Source organism: Rhinoraja longicauda, chromosome 30, assembly GCF_053455715.1.
Source record: "Rhinoraja longicauda isolate Sanriku21f chromosome 30, sRhiLon1.1, whole genome shotgun sequence".
Classification (NCBI taxonomy): Eukaryota; Metazoa; Chordata; class Chondrichthyes; order Rajiformes; family Arhynchobatidae; genus Rhinoraja; species Rhinoraja longicauda.
In genome coordinates this window covers 25783171-25809801 of record NC_135982.1, presented here as the reverse complement: position 1 = coordinate 25809801, position 26631 = coordinate 25783171, and the positions used below count along the sequence as shown (strand labels likewise).

Below are 26631 nucleotides of genomic sequence, written 5' to 3'. Positions count from 1 at the left end.
ACAATAGGGTGTCAGATAAGGAGAGAAGAGGGGTAAAATGTGAAGCTGGAGGAGAGATGTGGATGGAAGAGGACAAGGGGAGAGGAAAGAAGGTCTAATTTATTTCTAATGGCGTGGATGCAGAGACGGATATATTGGAGAACAAGGAATGGCGTGTAATGCAGTCGAAAGAAGGGTCCCAACCTGAAACAGGTACCTGAGGGAAATACAAGAACAGTATTGAAACGGCATTTGTTCCAGTACATGGATAGGAAAGGTTTAGAGGGATATGGGCCAAATGTGGGAAAATGGGATTGGATCAGATCAGTCTGAAGAAGGGCCCCAACCTGAAACGTTGCCTGTCCATGTTCTCCAGAGATGCTTCTTGATCCATGGATTTGCTCCAGCACTTTGTGTCTTTTTTGTAAACCAGCATCTGCAGTTCCTTGCTTCCACATGGGACTAGCTCGGATGGAGCATGGGCAAGTTGGGCTGGCATGGGCAAGTTGGGCTGAAGGGCCTGTTTCCGTGCTCTGTAGTCTTTCGGGTGAAATTACCCGAGGCAATGGTTTATAAACCAGCATCTGCAGTTGCTTGTTTCTACATGGAATGCCACGCAACTGGACGAGAACAATGCAAGGAAATTTGTTCCACATGAATATAATCGAAACCAAAAAGGGGTCAACTAAATAGAAACCGCAAGACTTAGTTAGAGTTTAGAGTCATACAGCACATCCTCTCCACATCCACTCTATCCGAGCCTGTCAGCTACACACAAGAAGATTCACTGTGTTGCGTGGCTGCGAATGGGAGGCAGCCACTGATTCAATCAGTCTTAATTCGTGGACAGTGAGGAACCCCTGAGGAGGCCATCTGGTCAGCGAGGCTCGGGCCTGGGCCGCTGTCGTTATAAATAGCACGTTATTATTGTTATGACAGCACTGGGAATATTCCAACCGCAAGGTGTTATAACCCCAGTGGTTTTTATTTTAAAATCCCAGCAGAGTCATTAAACCACAACTGGCCCAAGTCGATTGAAATCAGAATGTAGTCTGAGACGAACACAGTGTTGTGCGGGAAAGCTGCTGCTGCCGCAGTTACCACGCACGCCGTTTACTCTGAGAATACGACAGGTAGAGCACTGTACAGCACAGGAACAGGCCCTTCGGCCCACAATGTCCGTGCCCTGAACATGTCGCTAAGTTAAACTAATCTCCCCTGTCCCTACATGATCCATATCCCTCCATATCCACCTGCGTATCCACGATCCATATCCATCTAAAAGCCTCTTAAACACACTATCGCATCTGCCTCCACCACCACCACTGGCAGCACGTTCCAGCACGCACCATCCTCTGTGTAAAATACTAGCCCTGCACATCCCCTTGAAACTTTGCCCCTCTCATCTTAAAGCTTTGTCCTCTGGTCTGTGACATTACCATGCTGGGGAAGAAAAAGGTTCTGACTGTCTGCCCTATCTTTCAATGCCTCTCATAAATTTACATACTCCTATCAGATCCTATCATCTCTGGCATTGGCCTCTCTATATTGCCAATTACCTCTAATCCAGGCAGTATCCTCTTTGGCATCCTCTTCAAAGTCTCCTATATTTAAAATGTGTTCTGCTACCTTACATGTTACTGAGGCTGTTAATTTAACATAATCAACTAATTATTGACACCTTACCATCAGGTTTATAATGTGTACTGTGACTTCCCTTTGTTTATTGACTGTTGTCATTAGAACAACTGTAATGTTTATGTTCACACTGTGTGGTTTTAATAATCAGGTGCCCAGAGCTGGGGTTTAGGTCGATATCTCCTTGACGGTGGAGGAAAGGCATCATTTTTGGCCCTCTTCATATCTGTGACCTTTCATAAGTTCATAAGCGATAGGAGCAGAATTAGGGCATTTGGCCCATCAAGTCTGCTCCGCCATTTAATCATGGCTGATCTATCGTTCCCTCTTAACCCCATTTTCCTGCCTTCTCCCCATAACCCCTGACACCCAGGTGGCACTGTGGCTCAGCGGTAGAGTTATTGCCTTACAGCGAATGCAGCGCTGGGACCCGGGTTTGATCCCGACTACGGGTGCTGTCTGTACGGAGTTTGTACGTTCTCCCAGTGACCTGCGTGGGTTTTCTCCGAGATCTTCGGTTTCCTCCCACACTCCAAAGACGTGCAGGTTTGTAGGTTAATTGGCTTGGTAAATGTAAAAATTGTCCCTAGTGGATATAGGATAGTGTTAATGTGCGGGGATTGCTGGTCGGCGTGGACCCGGTGGGCCGAAAGGGCCTGTTTCCGCACTGTATCTCTAAACTAAACTAAAACTCCAAACCCGTACTAATCAAGAATCTATCTATCTCTGCCTTAAACATATCCGTTGACTTGGCCTCCACAGCCTTCGGTGGTGCCTCTCAGAGGGATGGCCACTGGAAGCGACAGACGGTGGGTTTGTGAGAGCCCCTACATCAGGCCGGTGGGTGAGAGCCCCTACACCAGGCCGGTCTGTGGGAGCCCCTACACCAGGCCTGTGGGTGCCCCTACACCACGCCGGTGGGTGAGAACCCCTACACCAGGCCGGTGGGTGAGAGCCCCTACACCAGGCCGGTGGGTGAGAGCCCCTTCACCAGGCCGGTGGGTGAGAGCCCCTACACCAGGCCGGTGGGTGAGAGCCCCTACACCAGGCCGGTCTGTGGGAGCCCCTACACCAGGCCGGTGGGTGAGAGCCCCTACACCAGGCCGGTGGGTGAGCAGATCGAGTACAGCCACATGGAGCCGTGGTGGACGGAGCCAACGGTATCGCACTGGGCCAGGCCAACCCCGACCTCATCGATCCAGTGCTGCCAGGACACCCGAGCCTTAAGGTGAGGAGTACAAGAAATTGCACATCTCCTTGCCCCGACAATCTGTAGGTTGATTGTAAATTGTCCCTGGTGTGTAGTAGGATAGTGCTAGTGTGTGAGATGATCACTGCTTGTTGTGGACTCGGTGGGCCGAGGGGCCTGCTTCCTCGCTGTATCTCTAAAGTCTCCCTTTAGAGACTTGGAAATTGTAAGATGGCACCGGGTCTGTGTGCTGTTCCCAAAGTGGATCTACTGTAGAGTACGATTTGGCTGGCTAGCAGGCAGAGGCATCTTTACGCTATCTCCCTGTACCTGTGATAATAAATTAGTCTAAATTAGGCTCAATAGTAAATCTTTCATTCACATTCGCAATAAATAAGCTAAACTAAGATTAACTAGTTAATCTTTTATTCACTGATCTTTCTATAGTGGAACACCCTGAACAATGGGCAGGAATTTAAATCTGACTTTCGAAGGGAAGCACGAAATATAAAATCATACATATATTTCAGCACGGTGGCGCAGGGGAAGATTTACTGCCTCAGAGACCCGGGTGCGATCCTGACTATAAGGTGCTGCCTGTTCAGAGTTTGTACGTTCTCCCTATCAGGTGGGTTTTCTCTCGGTACTCCGGTTTCCTCCCACGCTCCAAAGACATGCAGGCTTATAGGTTAAATGGCTTCGGTAAGATTGTAAATGGTCCCCAGTGTGTGTGACAGTGCTAGTGGACGGGGTGATCGCTGGTCAGTGTGGAATCAGTGGGCCGAATGGTCTGTTTCCGCGCTGTATCTCTAAAGTTTTTCTAAACTCATATCTACAATGATTATCGGCAGAAGCTATCCATCTGCACATGGCCAAAGCCCACAACTGCAAGAGCTCGAAGATGATTTTCTGAGTTTATGGTCGAGGGATGCTGCTGCCTCACAGCGCCAGAGATTCGGGTTCCATGCCGTCCACGGGTGCTGTCTGCGTGGAGTTTGCACGTTCTCCTCCTGATAGTGTGGGTTTCTAGGTTGATTGGCCTTTGTAAAATGCGCCCTGTGTAGGGAATAGAAAGTGCGATACATAGAACTCATGTGACTGATGGTCGGCGTGGACTCGGTGGACTGAAGGACCTATTTCCATGCTGTATTTTTCAAATCGAGAGATCACAATGGTACACATCTTTCCTTTCAACAAGAAACCATTCATTTTACTTTGCAAAATAACCTCTCTCAATTTCTCACATATCATAATCTCAGTTTATTAGATGAACAGGATTTACATGTTTAATCCAATAAAAAAGGATTTAGCAAATTGATATCATTCCACGTTGGAATATAGTGATGATGTTTCAAACAAAAAGACAGATTATGTTCCAATTTATACGAAAGGGAGCCTGGGGTTTTCCCCACTGTGTAAAATCACCAGGATCGCTTCAACAATTAACAGAGCATTGAGAATATGTGAAACGGACCAGAAACCCCAACACTCATGTGCTCAAACATGATTCAAAGTACCACTACTCTCACTTTCAATGGGCCCAATCACTAAAGGCTCAGTACCAGCCACCAGGAAGGACTGCACATTCCCAGGACAGAGGCAAGGACACTGTGGGATCATTAAAAGCAAGTGATTTCTGCTGATAATTTACGTAGATCAATTTTACAGATGGAGGATAAACGTTACCATCCAGAACCATGCTATTTTATACTCGGCTCAACATCAAGGTTAAATGCCGTATACAGTCATCGATTTAAACAAGGATAGAACCTTAGGATAGGAAAGATTAGAGGGATATGGGGCAAATGCAGGCAGGTTGGACTAGTGTAGATAGGACATGTTGGTCGGTGTGGACAAATTGGGCCCAAGGGCCTGTTTCCACGCTGTATGAATCTATGTCATATGTCGTCATTGGTTTAAACAAAGAGGAAACCTTAGGATAGGAAAGGTTAGAGGGATATGGGCCCAATGCAGTCAGGTGGGACTAGGGTAGATAAGGCGCCTCGGTCAGCATGGGCAAGTTGGGCCAAAGGGCCTGCTTCCGTCCTGTATGACGATGAAACCACTGGACTTGCCACAAACGGTTGCATCAGCATGAAGATGGACACAAAATGCTGAAGTGACTCAGCGGGTTAGGCAACATCTCTGGAGAAAAGGAATAGGTGATATTTCATGGCAAGATCCTTCTTCAGACTGCAACTATTGCCCCAGCATTGTACATCATAACTAACTCCTGCCACCCGCTGTAACTGAGCCCCAGGCATGATCCATTGGTATCAGCACCGCAGGAGAGAGGTCCTGTTTGTTTTATTAATGCTGATTGCATGGGATGTGCAGAACTCAACAAGCATTTTAACCCCCTCCCCTCCAATACATCCAATACAGGTTTTGGGTAGAAAACCTGAGGTCCTCCAACCATTTTAAAGTTGCAAATCAAAAGTTGCCAACAACTGACTCAAATCTTTCATCAAGGAAGACAGTGGGCAGTGTTTTATGCTGTGCATAATTTTTATGTTTTTCTTTCAAGTGTCTATCAGTTTCACATTAAGTATATTCTCATCAGAATCCGACCAATGAATCTCCTCTTTAACTACTGCAGAGGTACACTGTACAGGATGAAAGTGTTCCAGGAAAAGCAGAAGAGTGAAGGGGGGTCCACTGTTTATGGATAGTTTTACGTTAACATTAAACATTGGCTTTAGTCCAATATAGTCAGTAGCTGGGTTAAAATACTAGAGCATTTTAACCCTTTGAAATCAGAGTGATTACGTTTAGTGCCAGCACAAGGCAGTTTGCCTGAAAATAAAACTTCAGACACAGAAATAGTCTTTAAAATGATTCAAAACTGAAATGGGATAAATTAAATGTTTAATTTAAACAAATGTAATAGATTGAAAAATTCCAGTTTTCTTTACATTCAAAGAGATGGGCAAAGTTTAAGGGCATGGCTTTAAAGGTGAGAGGGGGGAGTTTAAAGGCCAAAGGTTTAAAGGTGAGAGGGGAAAGGCAAGAGTGAGAAGTTTAAAGGAGATTTACAAAGAATTTTTTATTTAAATTAAAGGAGTACTAGAGGGCTAGAATGTGTTACTAGGGGAACTGGAGCAGGCAGGTGTGATAGCCATGTTTAAGAAGCATTTAGACAGACATACAAACCGGCAGGGGATGAAGAAATGTTGAACATGAACAGGCAAATGTGCATTTTAATGTGGCATCATGGTCAGCACAGAAGTGGTGATAGGAGGACCAGTTCTTGCGCTGTACTCTTCTATGTTCTATGCATTCTTACATGGCAGCTAATGGAAAGGATTAAATAAGCAAGCTGGTAATCTGATCCAATAACGTTATCGACAGGAATTCCAGAATCACAGAGTTACCAGTTGGGATGAACAGGCAGTAGAATCATTTAACCCCCTGTGGACAGTGTCAGGCAACATATCACAACAAGATGCCATTGCATTTGACAAGAGGACACAGAGTCCGACTCTGCTTGGAAGAAGTCCTCACTCTAGTTTATTTATAAGATTTAATTATTTTATAATAGGTTTATTTTTCTCATCACAGTAAAACTCAGCTGAATAACCTGTTCAGTTCCAAACCAAATTCCCTCCATCTCGAGAGCAACTCGTTACTGTACAAGGGCTGTGAATCCCATGATCTGTTGAATAGTTCCTGGAAAGTTACTCAAACAAATGCATCTGAGGTAGGCAGTGAAAGGGACCCAGTCTTGAGCACGATGATTCAACTGTAGATTCGAGAGGTCAGCATCTTGGGGGGAGGAATCCAGGAATAAAACTCACATCAACGCAAAACGACTTCCAGTGGTGGAATTCACTGTCACAATCTGCTCCCAGGTGAGAACTGTCCACACTGAATACCCAGCAGCGATGGGAAGATTGTATGGCACGGGACACAGGCATTACAGTCACTGTGACAGATCACGACACAGCATTGCCGTTAGATTTTCCTCTGTAACCCGCTGGGTGAGCAGATAAACAGCTGTAAACATCTGTGCAAGAGCACACCAAGGGCCAGAGGGACGGCAGCCGACTGTGGTCCTGGGTCAGAGACGTGTACAAGGCTGCTGGCGCACGGGGCAGTGGGAGGTGAACGAGCGACTTTGGCGAGTGGACAGTGGAAACCAAAGCCTGTTTTACGTTGGTGCGCAGCACTTGAATTCAGGGGTTCCTGGCCCGGACTCGGGGTGCAGGCACGACGCTGGACCCTCACACTGGTGTACCCTCCTCCGCCACCGCGGGCACGGCACGCGATGCCACTCCGGGCTTCTCTCGTCGCTCATTCTTCAGCCACACCATCTTCTGCTGGTGCTGGCGGATTGCTTCCGTCACCCTGGCGTCGATCATCAGCTCCGTCAGGACCCCGTCCTCTGAAGCGTACGCTGCAGCCTGTGGAACAGTGCAGTTACTAACAATGTCAACTACAGTGTGGCTGTTACTAACAATGTCAACTACAGTGTGGCTGTTACTAACAAGGTCAACTACAGTGTGGCTGTTACTAACAATGTCAACTACAGTGTGGCTGTTACTAACAATGTCAACTACAGTGTAAGTGTCTGTTACTAACAATGTCAACTTAGTGTAAGTGTGTCTGTTACTAACAATGTCAACTACAGGGTAAGTGTCTGTTACTAACAATGTCAACTTAGTGTAAGTGTGTCTGGTACTAATGTCAACTACAGTGCAAGTGTGTCTGTTACTATAACAATGTCAATTCAGTGTAAGTGGGGCTGTTACTAACAATGTCAACTCACAGTGTAACTTACACTGCAAGTGTTACACCATAAGTGTAAGTGAGGCATTGTATAACAAACAATGCACAACCACGGGCACAAGAGTTAAACACAGTCATCAAAACTTAATGAAACAAACATCTATCCAATTAGAACAAAGCACAAAGTGCTGGAGCAACGCAGCAGGTCGGGCAGCACAGGCAGGCAGGCGGGGCAGCAGGTCAGGCGGCAGGCCGGGCAGCAGGTCAGGCAGGCAGGCGGGGCAGCAGGTCAGGCGGCAGGACGGGCAGGCAGCGGGTCGGGCAGCAGGTCAGGCGGCAGGCCGGGCAGCAGGTCAGGCGGCAGGCTGGGCAGCAGGTCAGGCGGCAGGATGGGCAGGCAGGCGGGGCAGCAGGTCAGGCGGCAGGACGGGCAGGCAGCGGGTCGGGCAGCAGGTCAGGCGGCAGGCTGGGCAGCAGGTCAGGCGGCAGGACGGGCAGGCAGGCGGGGCAGCAGGTCAGGCGGCAGGACGGGCAGGCAGCGGGTCGGGCAGCAGGTCAGGCGGCAGGCTGGGCAGCAGGTCAGGCGGCAGGACGGGCAGGCAGGCGGGGCAGCAGGTCAGGCAGCAGGCCGCAGTATGTGCAAAGGGAAATGGACAGGTGACGTTTCCAGTTGGGACCCTTCTTCAGATTGATTATATTATGGGGGAGAAAGCTGGGAAAGAGATGGGGCAGGACAAAACCTGGCAAGTGATATGTAGATACATGATTGGGGGTTCCCTTTACTTCTCTCGCCCTAAAGCTATGCCCTGTAGTTTCTCTCGCCCTAAAGCGATGCCCTGTAGTTATTTGGGATCTGGGTACCAATGCGACTGATACTTATCCTCAGATGTCTTGAAAGGTGATGGTGGCTTTTGAAACATTGTATTCCTAGAGGTGGTGTTTTTTTCCCCCCATCCTGGGATAAAGCTTCTAACTGTCTCCCCCATCTATGCCTCCCATAATTTTATACACTTCTATCAGGTCTCCCCGCAATCTCCAGCACTCCAGAGAGGACAATCCAAGTCTGTCCAACCCTTCCATTAGCTAATACAATCCAGGCATCGTTCTGATAAATCTCCTCTGCACCCATTCCAAAGCTTTCGTTTATTTATTATCACGTGTACCGAGGTACAGCAAAACGTTTTTGTTGCGTGCTAACCGGACAGCGGAAAGACAACACATGATTACAATCGAGCCATTTGTAGTGTACAGCACCCGCGTCCTTCCTGTAAGGGGCGTCCAGGACTGCATGCAATGCTCCAAATCTGGGACTTAGTTCTGGGACTCTTAACCAACACCACCACTAAGAATACAATGATTCAAAAGCCACCATCACATTTCAAAACATCTGAGGATAAGTATCAGTCATGTTGGTACCCAGATCCCAAATAAGAATGCAGTAGTAGTCTGCAGGGTGTCAGGGGTTATGGGGAGAAGGCAGGAGAATGGGGCTGTGAGGGAAAGATAGATCAGCCATGATCGAATGGCGGTGTGGGCTTGATGGACTGAATAGTCTAATTCTGCTCCTAGAACTTATGAAGTTGGTAGACATTGTCCCAATCAGTATTCTGAAAGGATGGATCCCACAGTCCAAAACGGCTGGATTGATCTTCACAAATATTTAATCCGCTGTTCATTCAATTTCCCCCCTCCTCTCCCAAGCCATGATTAACATGAGAGGTTAGTTCTAAAAGTGTAATACCTGGTATTCTTACACAAGAGGAAGAACTTCTCTGCTGCTCTACTAATAAGTTCACGGCTGATCCTTTGCCTCAGCGCTACTTTCGTTCACTAGCTCTATATTCTCTTAAGAGCTAAACATTTACAGATTTCAGCGTTGAATATATTTGATGATATAGCCTCCTCAGCCCACTTGGGAATAGAAGGCTAAAGATCAGTATCCTCGGGGTAATTTCTTCTCACCTTTGCTCTGAATGACTGCAATTTACCTTGAGATTCCCCAGCCAGGAAAAGTTTTCTTTACCTGCATCTTACCTTCTAGCAACCATTGAAGAGTAACAAGGAATTGGGATGCAATTCTGAATCTAATCTCTGCTGAGTTTACATTGTGCCATGGTGCATTGTTGACAAGATAATGAAAGATGAATTCACAGTTACTGGTTATGGGGTAGGCTCGTTACAGAGATTGACAGATTTCTGCAGAGCAGAAGTGGTGAGACGTGGGGATAGTGCTGGAGAGAGGCATGGTGCCAGATGATCTTGTACATGCTCAACAGGCCAAATGGTCTACTCTTGCTCCTATCCTATATGCATGTTCTATAACATCTTACCCACATCTACACCATCAAGAACTTTGTACATTATCCCAATCTGCTGGTTACAGCCTCAAAAATGGTTTGTCAGATATCCGATTTCACTGTCAGATATTTATTTTGTCTCTGCCCATTATCATTTTCTAAGTGTCCTGTAATTACTTCCATTCCTGTAATATTAATCAAAGCACAAAGTGCTGGAGGACCTCGGGAGGGGCAGGCAGCATCTGCAGAGGGAACAGACAGGAGTTTTTTCAGGGCACGACTGAAAAAGGATCCTGACCCAAAATGCTGCCTGTCCATTCCCTCCACAAATGTAGCCTGACTCGCGGAGTTCCTCCAGCACTTTGTGCTTTGCTGAAGATTCCAGCATCTGCAGTTCCTAGTGTCTCCATTTGGCCGACTAAACTAAGTTAATTCACTCTCCACGGTAATGGTTGCAGATGTTTAACTTCTGATGAATATTAATGGTAGACTCTGGTCTATAGATCCCAACTTTTTACTCCTCTTCATTTTGTTAATTAGGGGGTTACATTTGCTACCTTCCATTCTGTGGACACATTTTTAGAATCCATGTTATCTTCAAAAATACCTGTCAGTAGGTATATCCACTTTTTTCAGAGGCCCCATTTGGTACATGGTCAGGACAGGTTTAGGGACAATGGGACAAATACAGGCAGGTGGGACAAGCGTAGAAGGGATATGTTGGTCGGCGTGGGCAAGTTGGGCAGAAGGGCCTGTTTCCACGCTGTATTAATTACTCTAAGACTCCCTTCAAACCCCATGATGCACACTATCAGGTCCTGCACATTCAGCCTGTGATCCCAACTTTTATAAAACTGGAGGTTTACGTTTATTATTGGTACAGTGACAAACTTTGTTTTGCATGCTATCCAAACAGATTAGATATACTGTACTTAAATACGATAAGTCAAACAAGTGCAATAGCTAGTGCAAAGGGGAAGAAACAGAGTGCAGAATATAGTTCTCAGCATTGTAACACATCAGTTCCGTAGATGAAGTCTCATCTTTGAGCTCCTCACACACTCATTGGGAGCAGCACAGTGGCGCAGCTAGTGGAGCCTTGCAGTGCCAGAGACCCAGGTTTGATCGTGACCTTGGGTGCTGTCTGTGTGGATTTTGCACGTTCTCCCCGAGTTTCCTCTGGGTGCTCCCACATGGCAAAGACATGTGGGTTTGTGGGTTAATTGGCCTCTGTAAATTGCTCCTAGTGTGTAGGGAGTGGATGAGAAAGTGGGATAACATAGAACCAATGTGAACGGGTGTTCGATGGTCAGTGTGCATTTGGTGGGCTGAAGGGTCCCGTTTCCATGTAATATCTCGAACCTCAACTGAAACAAACTCTTGATCAATGTCTTTTCTACTTCTCAACATCAGCGAGACCAAGCGCAGGCTCAGCGATCGTTTCGCTGAACACCTCCACTCAGCCCGTCTTAACTTACCTGATCTCCAGGTTGCTCAGCACTTCAACTCCCCCTCCCATTCCCAATCTGACCTTTCTGTCCTGGGCCTCCTCCATTGTCAGAGTGAGGCCTAGCGCAAATTGGAGGAACAGCACCTCATATTTCGCTTGGGTAGTTTACACCCCAGCGGTATGAACATTGACCTCTCTAACTTCAAATAGCCCTTGCTTTCCCTCTCTATCCCCTCCCCCTTCCCAGTTCTCCCACCAGTCTTACTGTCTCCGACTACATTCTATCTCTGTCCTGCCCACTCCCCTGACATCAGTCTGAAGAAGGGTCTCGACCCAAAACGTTACCCATTCCATCTCTACAGAGATGCTGCCTGTCCCGCTGAGTTACTCCAGCATTTTGTGTCTAATCTTGATCAATAGCTCTCTATATCCAGAACACTTTCAGAATCATATCTCCAGAAGATAGATAAATTATACGTTTAATTTCTTTGCCATTTCTTTAATATAATATAATTCCTCCTGTCTCAGTCTGTAAGGGACCCACTCTGGCTGTGCTTTTCCTTGTTACATGAACCAGCGGAGCAAGCAATTAATGGGAGGGTACTAGCTTTACCTTGGTCACATCACCCAAAGCTAGTAGAAGTGCACATGGCACCATGAGATGCAGGAACGCAGTTTGATCATTCCAATCTCAAGCTTGGGTGTTTGAGACAGACTCCAGATGAAGTCCATGGAGATAGCAATACAGTATGAAACTTTGAACAGAGGAAGGAGCAGTACCTCACTGGGCAACCATTGACAGATCTGGGAGATGCACATGCTTCAGTTTACACTGGAATCAAAGCTAAATAGGAGATCAGTTCAATAAAAAAATCCAGTTAATCTATCAAGTCAACAGCTCTGCCTGAATACCACAAGATTTATTGCTTTAATTACAACTCCAAACAGCGCATCAATATGTGCATTTAAAACTGAGTGGAGCCATTTCACTGAGAAACAATTTTGATGAAATATTTGAATGTGCAACACTGGTATTTAAACACTACCACTAAATACTCATTGAACCAACCCTTAGAGTACTGGCTCACACATCTGCACACATTCATTTCCAGTATTTTAAGAAAATATAAAGCATGTATAGGGAATTATATTTTAGCCATGCACCGCAAACAGAAGCTTGAAAACACATACCGCTAGTCTCGGAAACAGCTTCTTCCCCTCTTATCAGACATTGAATTGTTCTTTCATAAGCTAAGGTACAGCTCAGATTCTCCAACCTACCCCAGTGTGTACATTGGACTTTTTTTCTCAAGAACTGTAACGCTACAATGCTGAGAAACTACGTTCTGCATTCTGACATCTTCCTCTTTGGTCTACCCTTTGTACTTGTCTGTGGTTGATTGTATTCACGTACAGAATGATTTTGACTTGATTGTATTCATGCATAGTATCATCTGTTAACATTGGACAGCAGGCAAACAATAATTTTTCACTGCACCTCACATCAAATGACAATAATAAACCTAACGAAGGTATTTACTTCACAAAATGTTGGAGTAACTCAGGAGAGAAGAAATGGGTGACGTTTCGGGTCGAGACCCTTCTTCAGACCCGAAACGTCACCCATTCCTTCTCTCCTGAGATGCTGCCTGACCTGCTGAGTTACTCTAGCATTTTGTGAAATAAATACCGTCGATTTGTACCAGCATCTGCAGGTATTTTCATACATAATAAACCTAACATTTAGTTTAGAGATCCAGCACGGAAACAGGACCTTCGGCCCACCGAGTCTACACCGAAGTGATTCCTGAACACGGACACTATCCTACACACACCAGGGACAATTTTACAAATTTTACCAAAGCCAATTAACGTACAAACCTGGGTCAAATCTGGAGAAAGTAACCAGGACAACAACCCTGAATGAAGGACTCCCAACATCCATTATCAAAACTGCTGTCTTTGCGTTGTTCATTCAATTGTTTCCCAGTGCTAGCAGTGAGAAGGCAGATGCTCACCACAAGATTCTTCAGCATTGAGTTAATTACAGGACATTAAGGAGCTGCAGTAATGGTAATCAGCAGTGATTCTGGTATTGATGTCAGGACACGATTCATTGGGTCCAGATACAACCGTGTTCAGCGCCAACGCTTGCGTACTTCAGCTTACAAAATAACAAATTCATAGTTCTGTGCATAATCTGCATGGACTGGTAATTTGTGGAAAGAGCCAAAACATGCCAATGGGAATTGGAACTAATAACTCTAAAATAAGATCCAATGCAAACACCAAGTGACGGTCACAGGTTTTTACGCAAGTGGTTGGCTCTGCAGATTGTTAGAAAGCCGATACACGGCACTGCGGAAATATTGTGTATGTTATGTATAACCAAGGAATATTGACCCACAGATTGGTAACCTTGTCACGGTCATTGTGAAGCTGCAAGTAATGACCATGATTATCCTATGTTGCACAAGAGAATTTACAGATGCTCTTTGCATCTGTCACATCATTCCCTCTCCATTCCTTTCCCACAAATATAATCAACCAAATGCATCCTTTCACTCGAATTGAAACAAAAATCTAGGAAGAAAAGCCCTGAATGCAATTTTATAAAACTCCACATGAGCAATGCTTTTCCTCCAATCTATTTTGGGATAATTAAAATTACCAGTATCGATCACTTCAATAATTAATTACCAACGCTAACTTGTCCACATGTACTGAACCAAATTAAATTGGTTTAAACACTTTGGAATCATAGAGCCAAAATTAACTAAATTGAACCAAAAAGCTAATGAGCATATCTTAGCCCAAAGAATATTTCATTAGATGAACTATTCTTGGCCTCTTAACTGTTTAAGACTGAAATGCTATGAGACATGTTCAGCTCAGATATTAGACTATCCTATCTACAGCTGAGGATTGCCTCATTTCACGCTCTTGAAGCTGAAGAGATTCTATTTGTTCCAACATGATGGCAGAAAATTGCCATTTACATCAGTGGATCATAATGCAAAAAGCACCATTAGCCAGGCCAATGGACAAATAAAACACAAAGTGCTGGAGGAATTCAGCTGGTCAGGCAGCATCTGTGGAGGGAAGGAACAGGCGACATTTCGGGTCAGTACCCTTCTAAAGACTTTTGCCTGAACCACCACCTTGTCCCAGTGTCTGAAGAAGGGTCCCAACCTGAAATGTTGCCTGAACATTCCCCCACAGATGTTGCCTGAACTTTCCCCCACAGATGTTGCCTGACCCGCTACGTAGTTCGAGCACTTTGTGTTTTGCTCAAGAGCCTAGCATCTGCAGTTCCTTGTGTCTCTAATAAATGAATGGATGTTTCCATGCCGAATGCCCGGTCACTTCAGTGACAGCAGCTTCATGTGCAGCGCCAAAAGAATGCCACTCTTTTGGATGGCTCATCAAGCGTTCAATCAAATTCTTGCATTCCTACTGAGGCAACTGCTGAAGACTCCAATGCAATATGTGAAGAGGTTTGAGTATTCTCTGCCAAATAACAGATCATGCAGTCATTTATCTCTCAGGCGTAGCCTGCAATGCAAGTGATTACAACAGTGAAGCCACTTTTAGCTTGGGACATTCTGTGAAACTTAGAAGTGGTGAATGATGCTGTGCATGGACGGCACGGTGGCGCAGTGGTAGATTTGCTGCCTTACAGCGGAGAAGACCCTGGTTCAGCCCTGATTATGGGTTCTTGTCTGTACGGAAGTTGTAGGTTCTCCCCGTGACCATGTGGGTTTTCTCCAGGAGCTCCGGTTTCCCCCCTCACTCCAAAGACGTGCAGGTTTGTAGGTTAATTGGTTTGGTAAAATTGTAAATTGTCCCTTGTGTGCGTAGGGTAGTGTTGGTGTGTGGGGATCGCTGGTCGGCGCTGACTGGTGGGCTGAAGGGCCCGTTCCCGTGATGTATCATCAAACAAAAAGTAAACTGTCGTGCAAGTTCTTTTCAATTAGATGCAAATACAGGGGACAATGTGCTCGTTTGCCTTTTACATTTAAAAAATCCTTCACCGTGAACAAATAATCCCAGTGCTGACCAGACACCATCTGCTCATTTAAGCCGCCAACATGACCAATTTCTGGTGTTTACCAAAACTGACCGAGTCACACATGAAAGAGCAAAATTGGTGGCAACCCATTGCAAATGCAGCCTTTTTTTCCATCCAGTAATCTATGATCTGGCGAATCATTTATCTGCTCCGTTTATTAAATGACAATGAAAGGTCTAACAAAAAAGATAGACCTGGGCACTTATCCCGACTTCCTTAAAGAGGGCGCATCTCTTCATTATTCCACTGACTTTGCTGCATAATGAAATAAAACACTAATAATTACAGCCTGGGGGTGAGCTCAGAGTTCAGCTGGCTTCATTCACCGAGATGTTGGCAAGATCTGCAGAGACTGCAAATGCCTTCATTCATGTTTATCGGAGGGGCCAATAATGTTGGATTACTTGGGAAACAGGTTGCAGTTTTGACACGGGCCACCTCTCTCAATGTGCTCGGTGATCTTCTGTCACGGCTGGTGGCCCTTTGTTTCAAGTTGACATTTATGCCAATGCCCTGTTCTTTATAGATCCAAGTTATTAATTTTCCATTAGCCTATGTCAGCAGTAAACGTGCATAAAAAGTGTTAAAGACACAGCGCATGCGGGGAAGAGTTAATCCGAGGCGGTGTGTGTGCAAGAATCCAGTCAGATACTCCACTTTGTTAAAGCAAGTGCAGACAGCAGGGCGGCTGCAGGGAGGAATCGTAACCAGGTGTACCTGCACCAGATTGCAGATTTAACTACAATAAGGTGGAGCCAAAACCATTTCCATGAAAAGACACACATGGCAGAGAATAGGAACCAAGAGTCACAATACAGGTGCTCCTCAATTTACGATGAGGTTACGTCCCGAGAAACCCATTGGAACCGAAAATATCATAAGTGGAAATGCATTTAATACACCTGATCACGTGGCCGGAAGCGAGCTGCGGCTCGCTGCCGTTTGCACCATCGCAAAGTCAAGATATCGTAGGTCGAAGCATCGTAAGTTGAGGAGCACCTGTACTGGAAATGTCCAATTGTTTTAATCACCATTAACTTGGGAGAATGAGCACCAAGTGTACACTGGGCACTGGATCTTAAACTACAGACACAAGGTGCTGGACTACCTCAGCAGGTCAGGCAGCATCTCTGGAGAACATGGACAAGTGATATTTTGCATTAGGACCCTTCCACTGAAGAGTTGAAGGCCCCAGACCTGAAACGCCACTTGTCCATGTCCTCTGAGTTACTCCAGCATTGTGTCTTTTTTTTGTAAATCAACATCTGCGGTTCCTGGTGTTAAAATCTTTAACTACAGAGTGGGGAACAAAGGTGAACGCGCACATGAACTTTCTTTACTCATCTCGATTGGACAATGGCAATGAATATTCAGGGAAAATAGTGAAGAGCTTTTAAATGCATATACTGAGCATTCAAACGATTAAATAAATATTAAATAAAAGCCATACCTGCCAGGCCACTCCGAGCTTGGAGATCTCTCTGCCTGACATCCCCTGAGTCACCAAAGCAATCTCGGAGCATTTCTTGCCGTAGTCAAACTGTGCCACTTTCAGGCGCCTGTGAAGCAGAGTTAGATGGTCACTGGCAGCTGTGCATTACAAGCAGCCGGTTACTTCATGTTCAACATGAAGTTGGCAGCACGGTGGTACAGCGATAGAATTGCTGCCTTGCAGCGCTGGAGACCTAGGTTCGATCCTGACTACATGGGGGCCGTCTGTATGGAGTTTGTACGTTCTCTCCGTGACCGCATGGGTTTTCTCCATGATCTCCGGCTTCCTCCCACACTCCAAAGACGTACAGGTTTGTAGGTTAATTGGCTTCGATAAAATTGTAAAACTGTCCCTAGTGTGTGTAGGTTAGTGCGAGTGTATGGGGTGATTGCTGGTTGACACAGACTCGAAGAGGCCGTTTCTGCGCTGTATTTCTAAAAAAAAAAATGAAACTAAAAAACATGGGCATTTTTGTTGCTTAACTTTGAACACCACTGTTGGGAAAGTCTAGGACCAGAGGTCATAGCCGCTGAAGTAAAGGGTGTTCTTTAAGAAAGGAGGCGAGGAGGAACTCATTTAGTCAGAGGGTAGTTAATCTGTGGAATTCATTGCCACAGAGGGCTGTGGAGGCCGTCAATGGATGTTTTTAAGGCAGAGATAGACAAATTTGTGATTAGAATAGGTGAAGGCCGGAAAAGGATCAGGAGGCAGAAATCAGCCATGATTGAATGGCGGAGTAGAATCGATGGGCCAAATGGCCTAATTCTACTCCTATAACTTGTGAACTTTAAGGGATTGGACACGCTATATGCAGGAAATATGCTCCCGATGTTGTGGGAGTCCAGAACCAGAGGCCACAGTTTACTAATAAGTAACCTTTTCACCCGAGAGTTGTGAATTTGTGGAATTCTCGGCAGTGGAGGCCGACTCACTGGATGCATTCAAAAGAGAGTTAGATAGAGCTCTTAGGGCTAGCGGAATCAAGGAATATGGAGAGAAGGCAGGAACGGGGTACTGATGATCAGCCATGATCACATTAAATGGTGGCACTGGCTCAAAGGGCTGAATGGCCTACTCCTGCACCTATTGTGTATGTATCTATGTATCCTTTGATCAACTGTCCAAATTCTCTTTTTTCTGTTTGGCATTTTCCCACTGAGGTACCATGAGATATTTTTTGCTTTCTTAAAAAGGCATTGTAAACAAAGGTTGCTAATGTTGGTTAACCTAGGAACAAATTCAGTTTTTAGTGAAAATTTAATCACTGGCTTTAAGTTAAAAGGATACTCACTGCCACTTTTGTTTGGTTTGAGGACACAGCATGGAGACAGGCCCTTCGGCCCACCAAGTCCACCGATCACCCATTCACACTTGTTCTATGTCACCCCACTTTTCCCACCCACTCCCTACACACTAGGGGCAATTTACATCGGCCATTTAACTTACAAACCCGCACGTCTTTGGGATGTGGGAGGAAACTGGAGTAGCCGAAATGCACGCAGTCTCAGGGAAAAAGTGTAAACTCCACGCAGGGAGCAACAGAGGGACTCCACGCAGGGAGCAACAGAGGGTCAGGATTGAACCCTGGTCACTGGCGCTGAGAGACCTTTGGCAACAACACTTTAGTTTTAAGTGGAAATGAATGAACAAACAAGTGCAAAATGAGTTACAAGTTTCACCCTGACGCATGCCTTCGCCGTTCAATGTCCAAATCAGATCATTTTATCTTCTTTCTCTATCAGTGAACAATTCAGGAGGATAAAATAAGGAAGAGGGCCATTAAGCAACTAAATGAAGAGGCTTTATTAAAAGGAAATGGTCATAAGTTATATCTATTGCACAGATTACAAGTGATTGCTCATATTTAAGGCAGGCAAGACGAGAGCATTATAGTAAATGATGGGTTCCTCCAACTTCCTGTAACTACAACAGAAGTTCAATTAACACACAAAGATGTTATATATAATCTCTCAGCAGGTGGCTTTGTCAACACGCGGCTAGGTAAAGGAGAATACAAAGTGCTGGAGGAACTCTGCTCAGGCAGCATCTGTGGAGGGAATGGACAGGCAACATTGCAGATTGGGACCTTTCAGACTGATTGTAGAAGTGGAGGAAAAGAGGTGGGGTGGGACAAGGGCTGGCAATTGTTAAGCGGATAAAGGTGAGAGGGCATGATTGGCAGATGCGTGGAGAAAGGCTAGAGATGAAAATGAGACAAAAAGGTGACGTAAAGGTTTCAGATAAGGAGCGAAAGAGGAGTCAAATGTAAAGCCAAAAGGAGGGATATAGGGGTGAAAGAGGACGGGCTGGGACGGCGACACAGGAAAGCAAGGGGAAAATAGTGACTGTTACATAAAATATGAGAATTCAATGTTTAAAATTAGTTGAAGGGAAGGCATGTCAAAATGAGGTGGGGAAAGGAGAGAGAAATTAGAAAACATGTTGAAAAAGCAGAAAAGGATCATTGCAAGTCTGCATTGTATTCCCCCAAACACAATTCACTGAGCAAGTTAGAAGACTTACTGTTTTCCTTCTGTGGCAGGTTTCAGCACATATTTGTCAAAGTACAACCTCACCAGCCGCTCCCTCTCCTCGAGCCCAGGTAGACCAAAGTTAACAATCTCATCAATGCGGTCATTGATTGCCCAGTCAAACTGTTCTGGTTGATTGCTTGCCAACACCAACATAAACCTGTTAGAAGCAGATGAGACATCTATCAATGGAAGTTCTAAGACGTCATTCCAACAAATCTATAATGGCAGGTTAGTACATCACTGTGGATTAGTTTAGTTTAGAGATACAGCAATGGAAACAGGCCCATCGGCCCACCCATTCACCCTAGTTCTATGTTATCCCACTTTCTTATCTACACTGGGGGCACTTTCAAAGGCCAATTAACCTGCAAAGCTGCACATCTTTGTGGTGTGGGAGGAAACTGGAGCAATTGATTGCAATGTTTTTCACTTCAGAGTATTTCATTGTGACTTTCACACTTTAAAAAAACTGAAACGATTAACCCAGGCCAGGTTTCACATTCATCCGTTAACTAACCCGTCTCCATACCACGTTAAAAGACACCACAAAGCAGCCAGACACTAGGATTGGGAAGGCGCACAGAATGAAACTGCTTGGGTCAGCCCTTAACTTTCTTTCTGAAGAAACATAGATGATGTACTGGAGGGAATATAACAGGGCCCGAAAACCAAAAATTGACGAGATAAGTGATAGTACAATGAGGCCATTTGGCCCATCAAGTCTACTCCGCCATTCAATCATGGCTGATCTATCTCTCCCTCGCAACCCCATTCTCCTGCCTTCTCCCCATAACCCCTGACACCTGTACTAATCGAGAATCATTCTATCTCTGCCATAAAAATATCCACTGACTTGACCTCCACAGCCTTCTGTGGCAAAGAATTCCACAGATTCACCACCCTCTGACAAAAGAAATTTCTCTTCATCTCTTTCCTAAAAGAACGCCCTCTAATTCTGAGGCTATGACCTCTAGTCCTAGACTCTCCCACAAGTGGAAACATCCTCTCCACATCCACTCTATCCAAGCCGAGATGATTACTTTGGATCTCACATGTTTGTTGTTGGTCCAGGGGAATTTAATTTAAGTGTCATTATCAGGTTCCCAGCAAGCATTTCTTTTACACATAATGTCACTGGAAGATCAGTACGGGAAATGGAGATTGTGTGAAATTCATACACTACCATCATCGACGGAAAATAGTCAACCGCACAATTATAGATTAATGCAACCAAATGTGTGCTTTTGTTTAGAGAATGTACTTTGGGATATAAAACAGCTAGTAGCATACGAGTCTGTCACTGACCATGGCAGAAATCTGATGAGATATTATGTGGCAACATTAAAGCTGCTGGTTTAATGGAAATATTTTCTCCAAAGACTGGCACTAATGGATAAAATAATAGTGCGGATCCCTGACAAGTGGGCCATTTTATTTTAAGATATTATAAAACAACCATCTTTCCGGTTAAGTGGCTATTAATAATTGCAGTTGATAGGCAAGATGAAGAATAATATTCAGTGAAGGAAAATTACAAGAATATAAACGCACAGGAACTCTTTATGGTTAATAACAAAGGCATCCTATTGCAAAATTTACATTTAAAACATTCATGGGCATAATAGCTTAGCACAGCATCTTTTAAATTGAATTTTCTTCCTTCCTGTGGGAACTGTTGACTGCTCAGGTGTGGATTCCACAAGCACTGACCATCCGTCAATAACTCACACAGAAAGTGACGTCGAAGTGAAGCCTCGACAATAGGAGGAAGTGGTTAGCTTGAGGAAAGAAAAATAAATGGTTGACACAAATTGAGAGCATCTTATAAAGAATGTCAAAATGTACGATGATAGCGGACTCCTTGTTAAACAGAAAAGGCTGGAGTAACTCAGCGGGCCAGGCAGCAATAGGGAAGGAATGGACAGGGTACATTTCGGGTGGGGACCCTTCTTAGATAGAACAGAAGACACCCCATCTCTCAGTATGCATTTCTAACATGTCCTTGTTTTGGTAAGAAACTGTAGATGCTAGAATCTTTATTTCAAATTCTCACATTTACAGTGTTTTGCTTTAGGAATGGAAATCGAGTTGGATAAATGTTATGCTACATTACAACCCCAATTATAACACATCTGTAGCGTTTCTGTACTCTACACTTTTCTTGGCGTGCGGGGAGATGTGACATAAATTGCTCAAATGCATCACCTCCAACCGTTGCCCTCTGTTCACATTATACGTTACCCGGGAACCTCGTCTGTGCAGCAGAGCACCACAATAGGTAAAGGTGCTGACTCACTAGGGAGGGAAACCGCTTCACAAGTACTTAATACGTCTGATCTCAGTCAAGGAGAAAATCTCCAAAGGAAGTCATTACTCCCCACTGACCAGGTATCGATTGGCAGAACAGATGCAGCTTGCAAAGGAATGTCACTTTGCAAGAGAGAACTTAAGCAATAAAGTCCATTGCTTTAAAGATGTACCTCAATGTAAATCAATTAATTAAACTTTAGAGTTAAGTGCAGACAGAATACTGTTCAAAATACTTTGGTGAAATACATCACGTTACATACTATGATATTTTACACAAACATTCAAGCTTCTTTAGCAATCCCAGCTGGACTGGCACCAACACATCTGCATGTATTTATGATTCAACGGGTTCTGGACTCTGCAAACACACACTATTAGCATCTCGAGCTGTAGCTCAAGGGTTTTACATCATTTTTTTATTTGGCCAATAATGGAATAGTTCTGAGCAGGAGGAGGAACATATAAGTTACCAGTGGTCCTCAATTCTTTTCTCATGTAAATTTGCCCTCTTATTTGTTGCACCAAAGATAGCCTGGAGCAAGGGGTGACTTCTCTTTTGGACTGTCCCTCATCGGAGCTTGACTGTGAATCACCCAGCATCAGGCCTTGGTGAATTGGTCTTACACCACATCAACATTTCAAATTTTAATGTGTTTCAGTCCAGGCACCAATCAGTTAAAAAGCATTTGTGACAAAGAAATGCAATTTATTTCAAATAAAGACATGGGCGAATAAAAAGTGAACTGAAGTATTAAGTCTTAATTATACAGTCCATTAAGTTTTAAGGTGGATGAAATACCAGAACATTAAAAGTAATGAATTAGACTGAAGATGGGCCCCAATCCGAAATGTTGTCTGTGCAGTCCCTCCTCAGACGCTGCCCAAATCGTTGAGTTTCTCCAACACTTTGCATTTTGATTAAAATCAAGCCATTGTTTCAGGCTTGACAACCCCATAAGCTAGTTTGTGCTGTTCCATTGCCTACACACTGAGTCCCCACGCTCACACCTAGACAGAGGTGACCTTGTTGACTTCCCAACCCTCAGCTCAGGCCTGAGTGCCACCAGACCTCAGGCTGCATGTTGCTGCGTCATAGAACATGGAACAGTAGAGTAGGAACAGGCCCTTCGGCCCACAATGTTTGTACCGAACACCTTGCCAAGACCAACTCTTATCTAACTGCACACAATCCATATCCCTCCATCTATATCCACCAGTTTGCTTCCCAAAAAGTTAACATTTTTTAAAGTCTCCGATACAATAACTCTTATATTATTTATTCACCCCCTTTGCATTATAAAGTGCAGGTCTAGAATCCTTCCAGAATATTATGAATATCCTTTCCCTATTTTGAACTACTTTGAAGACTGAAGACCAATAAAAACCTTAACATGACTTCCTGGTGCTCTCTTGTACTTCTGAGCCACGCTGAATTTTCTGTACCTCATGTGTTTGCCCAGATTAATGAAGGAATGTATTCATCATCTATTGAAAGGTTTTGTAGGTAAGTTGCAGAAATAAGCCTTGAGTTATTCTTCACTCAGTGAGGTGTTTCATAAACACACTCTATGGAGGACAACTATACACGTACACATCCACCAGTGGACTTGATTGAAAATGATAAAGAACGACTACACTGACAACTCTACAAATATCGACCAGGAATTTGCAGCAGTCTTAATGGAAATAGAGGTTGGTGGTTATTACTGGATGAAGTAGACAGGTTACTTTATTCCTTCACCCTATATACTGTTGCAGTATTAACTGATAACAGAAATCCCTGGTATCAGATGATATTCAACTAATGACTATTATTGCACTGAATACTAATAAAAAAAGTCAACGTATTCTCTAAGCATCTTTAACTGCCTAGAGGTGCTGTACAGGAGTTATTAAAAAAAATATATTGAACATGCTATTGTGCTACAGTGAATGATAGTAATAAATAGAAAGTGAAGTAGGAGCACTAAAGCCCGTGAATTTAAGATGCATCTTAGACAAGAGGGGGCAATGAAGAAGATTCTGAAAGTTATCTACTACCCAAGTCTTGGGGAGCTGAAAAGATACATTGGCCTAATCTCGAGTAATTTTAATTTAATTTTAAACCCCCAAAGATCATTGAAACAGCACCCTGGCCGTGCAAAACTAAACTCTGCGTGTGCATTCTATTCATCAGCAAGGGGCATCAGAATGTTGTATATTTTATTAAAAACAATTATGTTCTGTTTTACGATTACATTTTTTTCCCCTTAATCTCATGCACACAACAATCTTTCAGCACACCAGGCAATTTTTATCGCTTGGTTGTCTAAATCATTGCTCCGAGAACAACTGTAGCAGTTCTGATGGCAAAACATTGGCAATTGGCCTTCCTTCTCCATTTATAATTAAAATGACGGGTTAATTATGAGATTAATAAACAAATGCCTGTCAGGGTCTTCAATGTTTCCCTTCATTACAGAGTAACTTTCCTCTTTCTATCACTGCTTTGCTTAAACGACTGAGGCAAAGTTATTTTCTCTTCCAAACTGAAAGCCGGCTCAGCAGGGCACAGCTCATTGGTGTTCAGATATCAGTAGAGACTGTCACTGCTGTAATCTGCATTACATTAGAGGGATATCATTTACATCTGTACATGAATGCCACAGAGGTCAATTTGCACCATCAGAATTAATAAATTGATTCTTCGGAGAAAGCTTAAGAACTGTGGGGACACAGAGGGAGAGGGTGATGCACCATAATCCTACCACTGGGCTCAGTAACAGATGAGAGACAAATCAGTATCACCACCACTTAAAGATTTGCAGAGCATGAAAGCAAACCTCAAATAGATCACATTGGATCATATGTAAACATGCACAGCTAGGTGATGCTGGGGGTTAGGAGGACACTGAAATATGCTTTGAAGCTGCCTTTGAGCCAACCCAAAGCAAAGCATTCCTATTGCTTTGTGTAGGAAGGAACTGCAGATGCTGGTTTACACCAAAGAGACACAAGAAGCCAGAACAACTCAACGAGTCAGGCAGCATCTCTGGAGAAAAGGAATAGGTGACGTTCAGAAGAAGGGTCTCGACCCAAAGCGTCACCTATTCCTTTTCTTCCAAGATGCTGCCTGATCCACTGAGTTACTCCAGCATTCTCTACTCCTATTGCTTTATCTGATTACCTCAAAATCCTATCACAGCTCACCTTGTATATAACCGTGAGATTGCGTCAGATTTGGAACAATAAAACAAGATGGATTTTAAAACTAGACCTGCAAGCATTAACCAAGAACAGAAAATACCTCTCCAGCTGAAACTACCGACTGGTTCTGTTGCTTGGAGTTGAACTGTAACGTCTTCTTACTTTAGACAGCTATTTACCCTTCAGCTATTTTAAAAATCAAGCTTGTGCGCCAATCAATAAGCTGGAGGCATGACAGAGGTCAGCTGGAAAGAGCTGATAAGGCTTCTAACCGCAAGCACATTAGCATTCAAGACGTTATACAATAATTGTAAAACCACATTGACAAGAAGCTGACTTATTCATCCCTATACTGCAATTATATTTACAGTGAATGACAGTATTAGGATGCTACAATTAGATTTCTAAAGAATCAAAGTACAAAGACTGCACTAAATGGCAAGGAGGGCAAGCTACAATTGTGACAATCCATTGTCGTAGACAGCAAAATGTTGTCTTGACAGGTGTGTACATATTAAACCCTCCCAGACACTAAAAATAGTTTACTTCATTGCCTAAAATGAAAACCAGCAAGACACTGTTCTAATTGTTTTGATGCAGGATTAACGCAAGGGTTTTATTGATCCGTGTTGTGTTTAGGAATGGCACTTAAAAAGAAAAGACAATTACGCCACAAACTAATGCTTCCTTTATAAACTAAGTTCAGCATTTTGCATTAGGTGCCCATGATCAAAGGGCCACTTGGGTGCCTGAAAGGAGAACTGCATCCACATCAAACAAGCAAATCAAAGCTTTGAAGGAATTTTTAAAAAAGTATTTGCTGATATAAATAATAATCAGATCAAACCAATGACGTTCTTTTATTTAAATCACTTATCTCATCTCATCGCCCTCAACCGTCAATAAACGTTTTGGGGGAAGTATAAAAACATGTGCTTTCTAAAAGCCAATAATTTATTAGGACTTGAAAGTATCGCTTCTGTGGTGCATTGCAGATACTTTTATTTTTTCCTTTTACCACTGTTACATATCCTATGAAATCCCAAATGTCTTTGTAATGTTGTTGCTTCAGTCTGTTTGATGGAAAAAAAATACACGAGACATATACAAAGCACAACTTCATGAAACCACTGCTGTGATTTTTTTTCTTCAAATAATCTCATGAGCTTAAACAGAAATACAGGCCCTCATGGACTTGCATAATAGGAGTTACGTAAACTCGCACTTGCAGAAACCATTCACAATCGGTGGCCCCGTTTCCTGACTGATCTGTGCTATTGCAACGGGAGTCAGCTTCATAGATATCAAAGTGTCGCCCGGGCTCGCTGTTCTTCTATTTTTAATCGGTGTTCTTCCCGACACTGGGACGGCGAGCGACAGTGAGGGAGGAGGTGAGGAGCAACTCCCGGTCTAGTCGCCGACATCTTCCACAAGGTGCAGCCGCGACCTTCTTCACCATCTGCTGCACCGTCCTTTGACACGACTGTTGTTGCGGCTCACGTTGTAGCCCCGGGCCGACAGCGCCCATGTCAGACCGCCGCCACTAACAGAACGCGTCGGTCACCATGTGACGCCCTCCCCTCCCACCGGCCACCGCATCTCCCCGTCGGCCGTCGCTTAGTCCGCTCCCCCTCACCACCTCCTCCTCCTTCCACTTTGTGAAAGATGTCGGGGACCGCGGGGGAGAAGGCAGCGGCAGTGAAGGGGGGAGTGGACAAAGCAATGGGCGACGGGTAGAAGCGGCAGCTGGTGTGAA

General features: G+C 44.4%; 1 protein-coding gene across 1 annotated transcript in view; it reads right to left on the bottom strand.

Moving 5' to 3' along the window:
* Positions 1–4084: 4084 nt before the first annotated feature.
* atad3 (ATPase family AAA domain containing 3) overlaps positions 4085–26631 on the bottom strand; it is a 55383-nt gene continuing 32836 nt past the window's right edge. The window contains exons 14-16 of the mRNA XM_078425185.1: positions 19369–19536; positions 16804–16912; positions 4085–7209 (exon numbers count right to left, since the gene is read on the bottom strand). Coding sequence (XP_078281311.1) covers positions 7030–7209; positions 16804–16912; positions 19369–19536 — 457 coding nt within the window. The 3' untranslated portion in view covers positions 4085–7029. The remainder of the gene's footprint in view (positions 7210–16803; positions 16913–19368; positions 19537–26631) is intronic.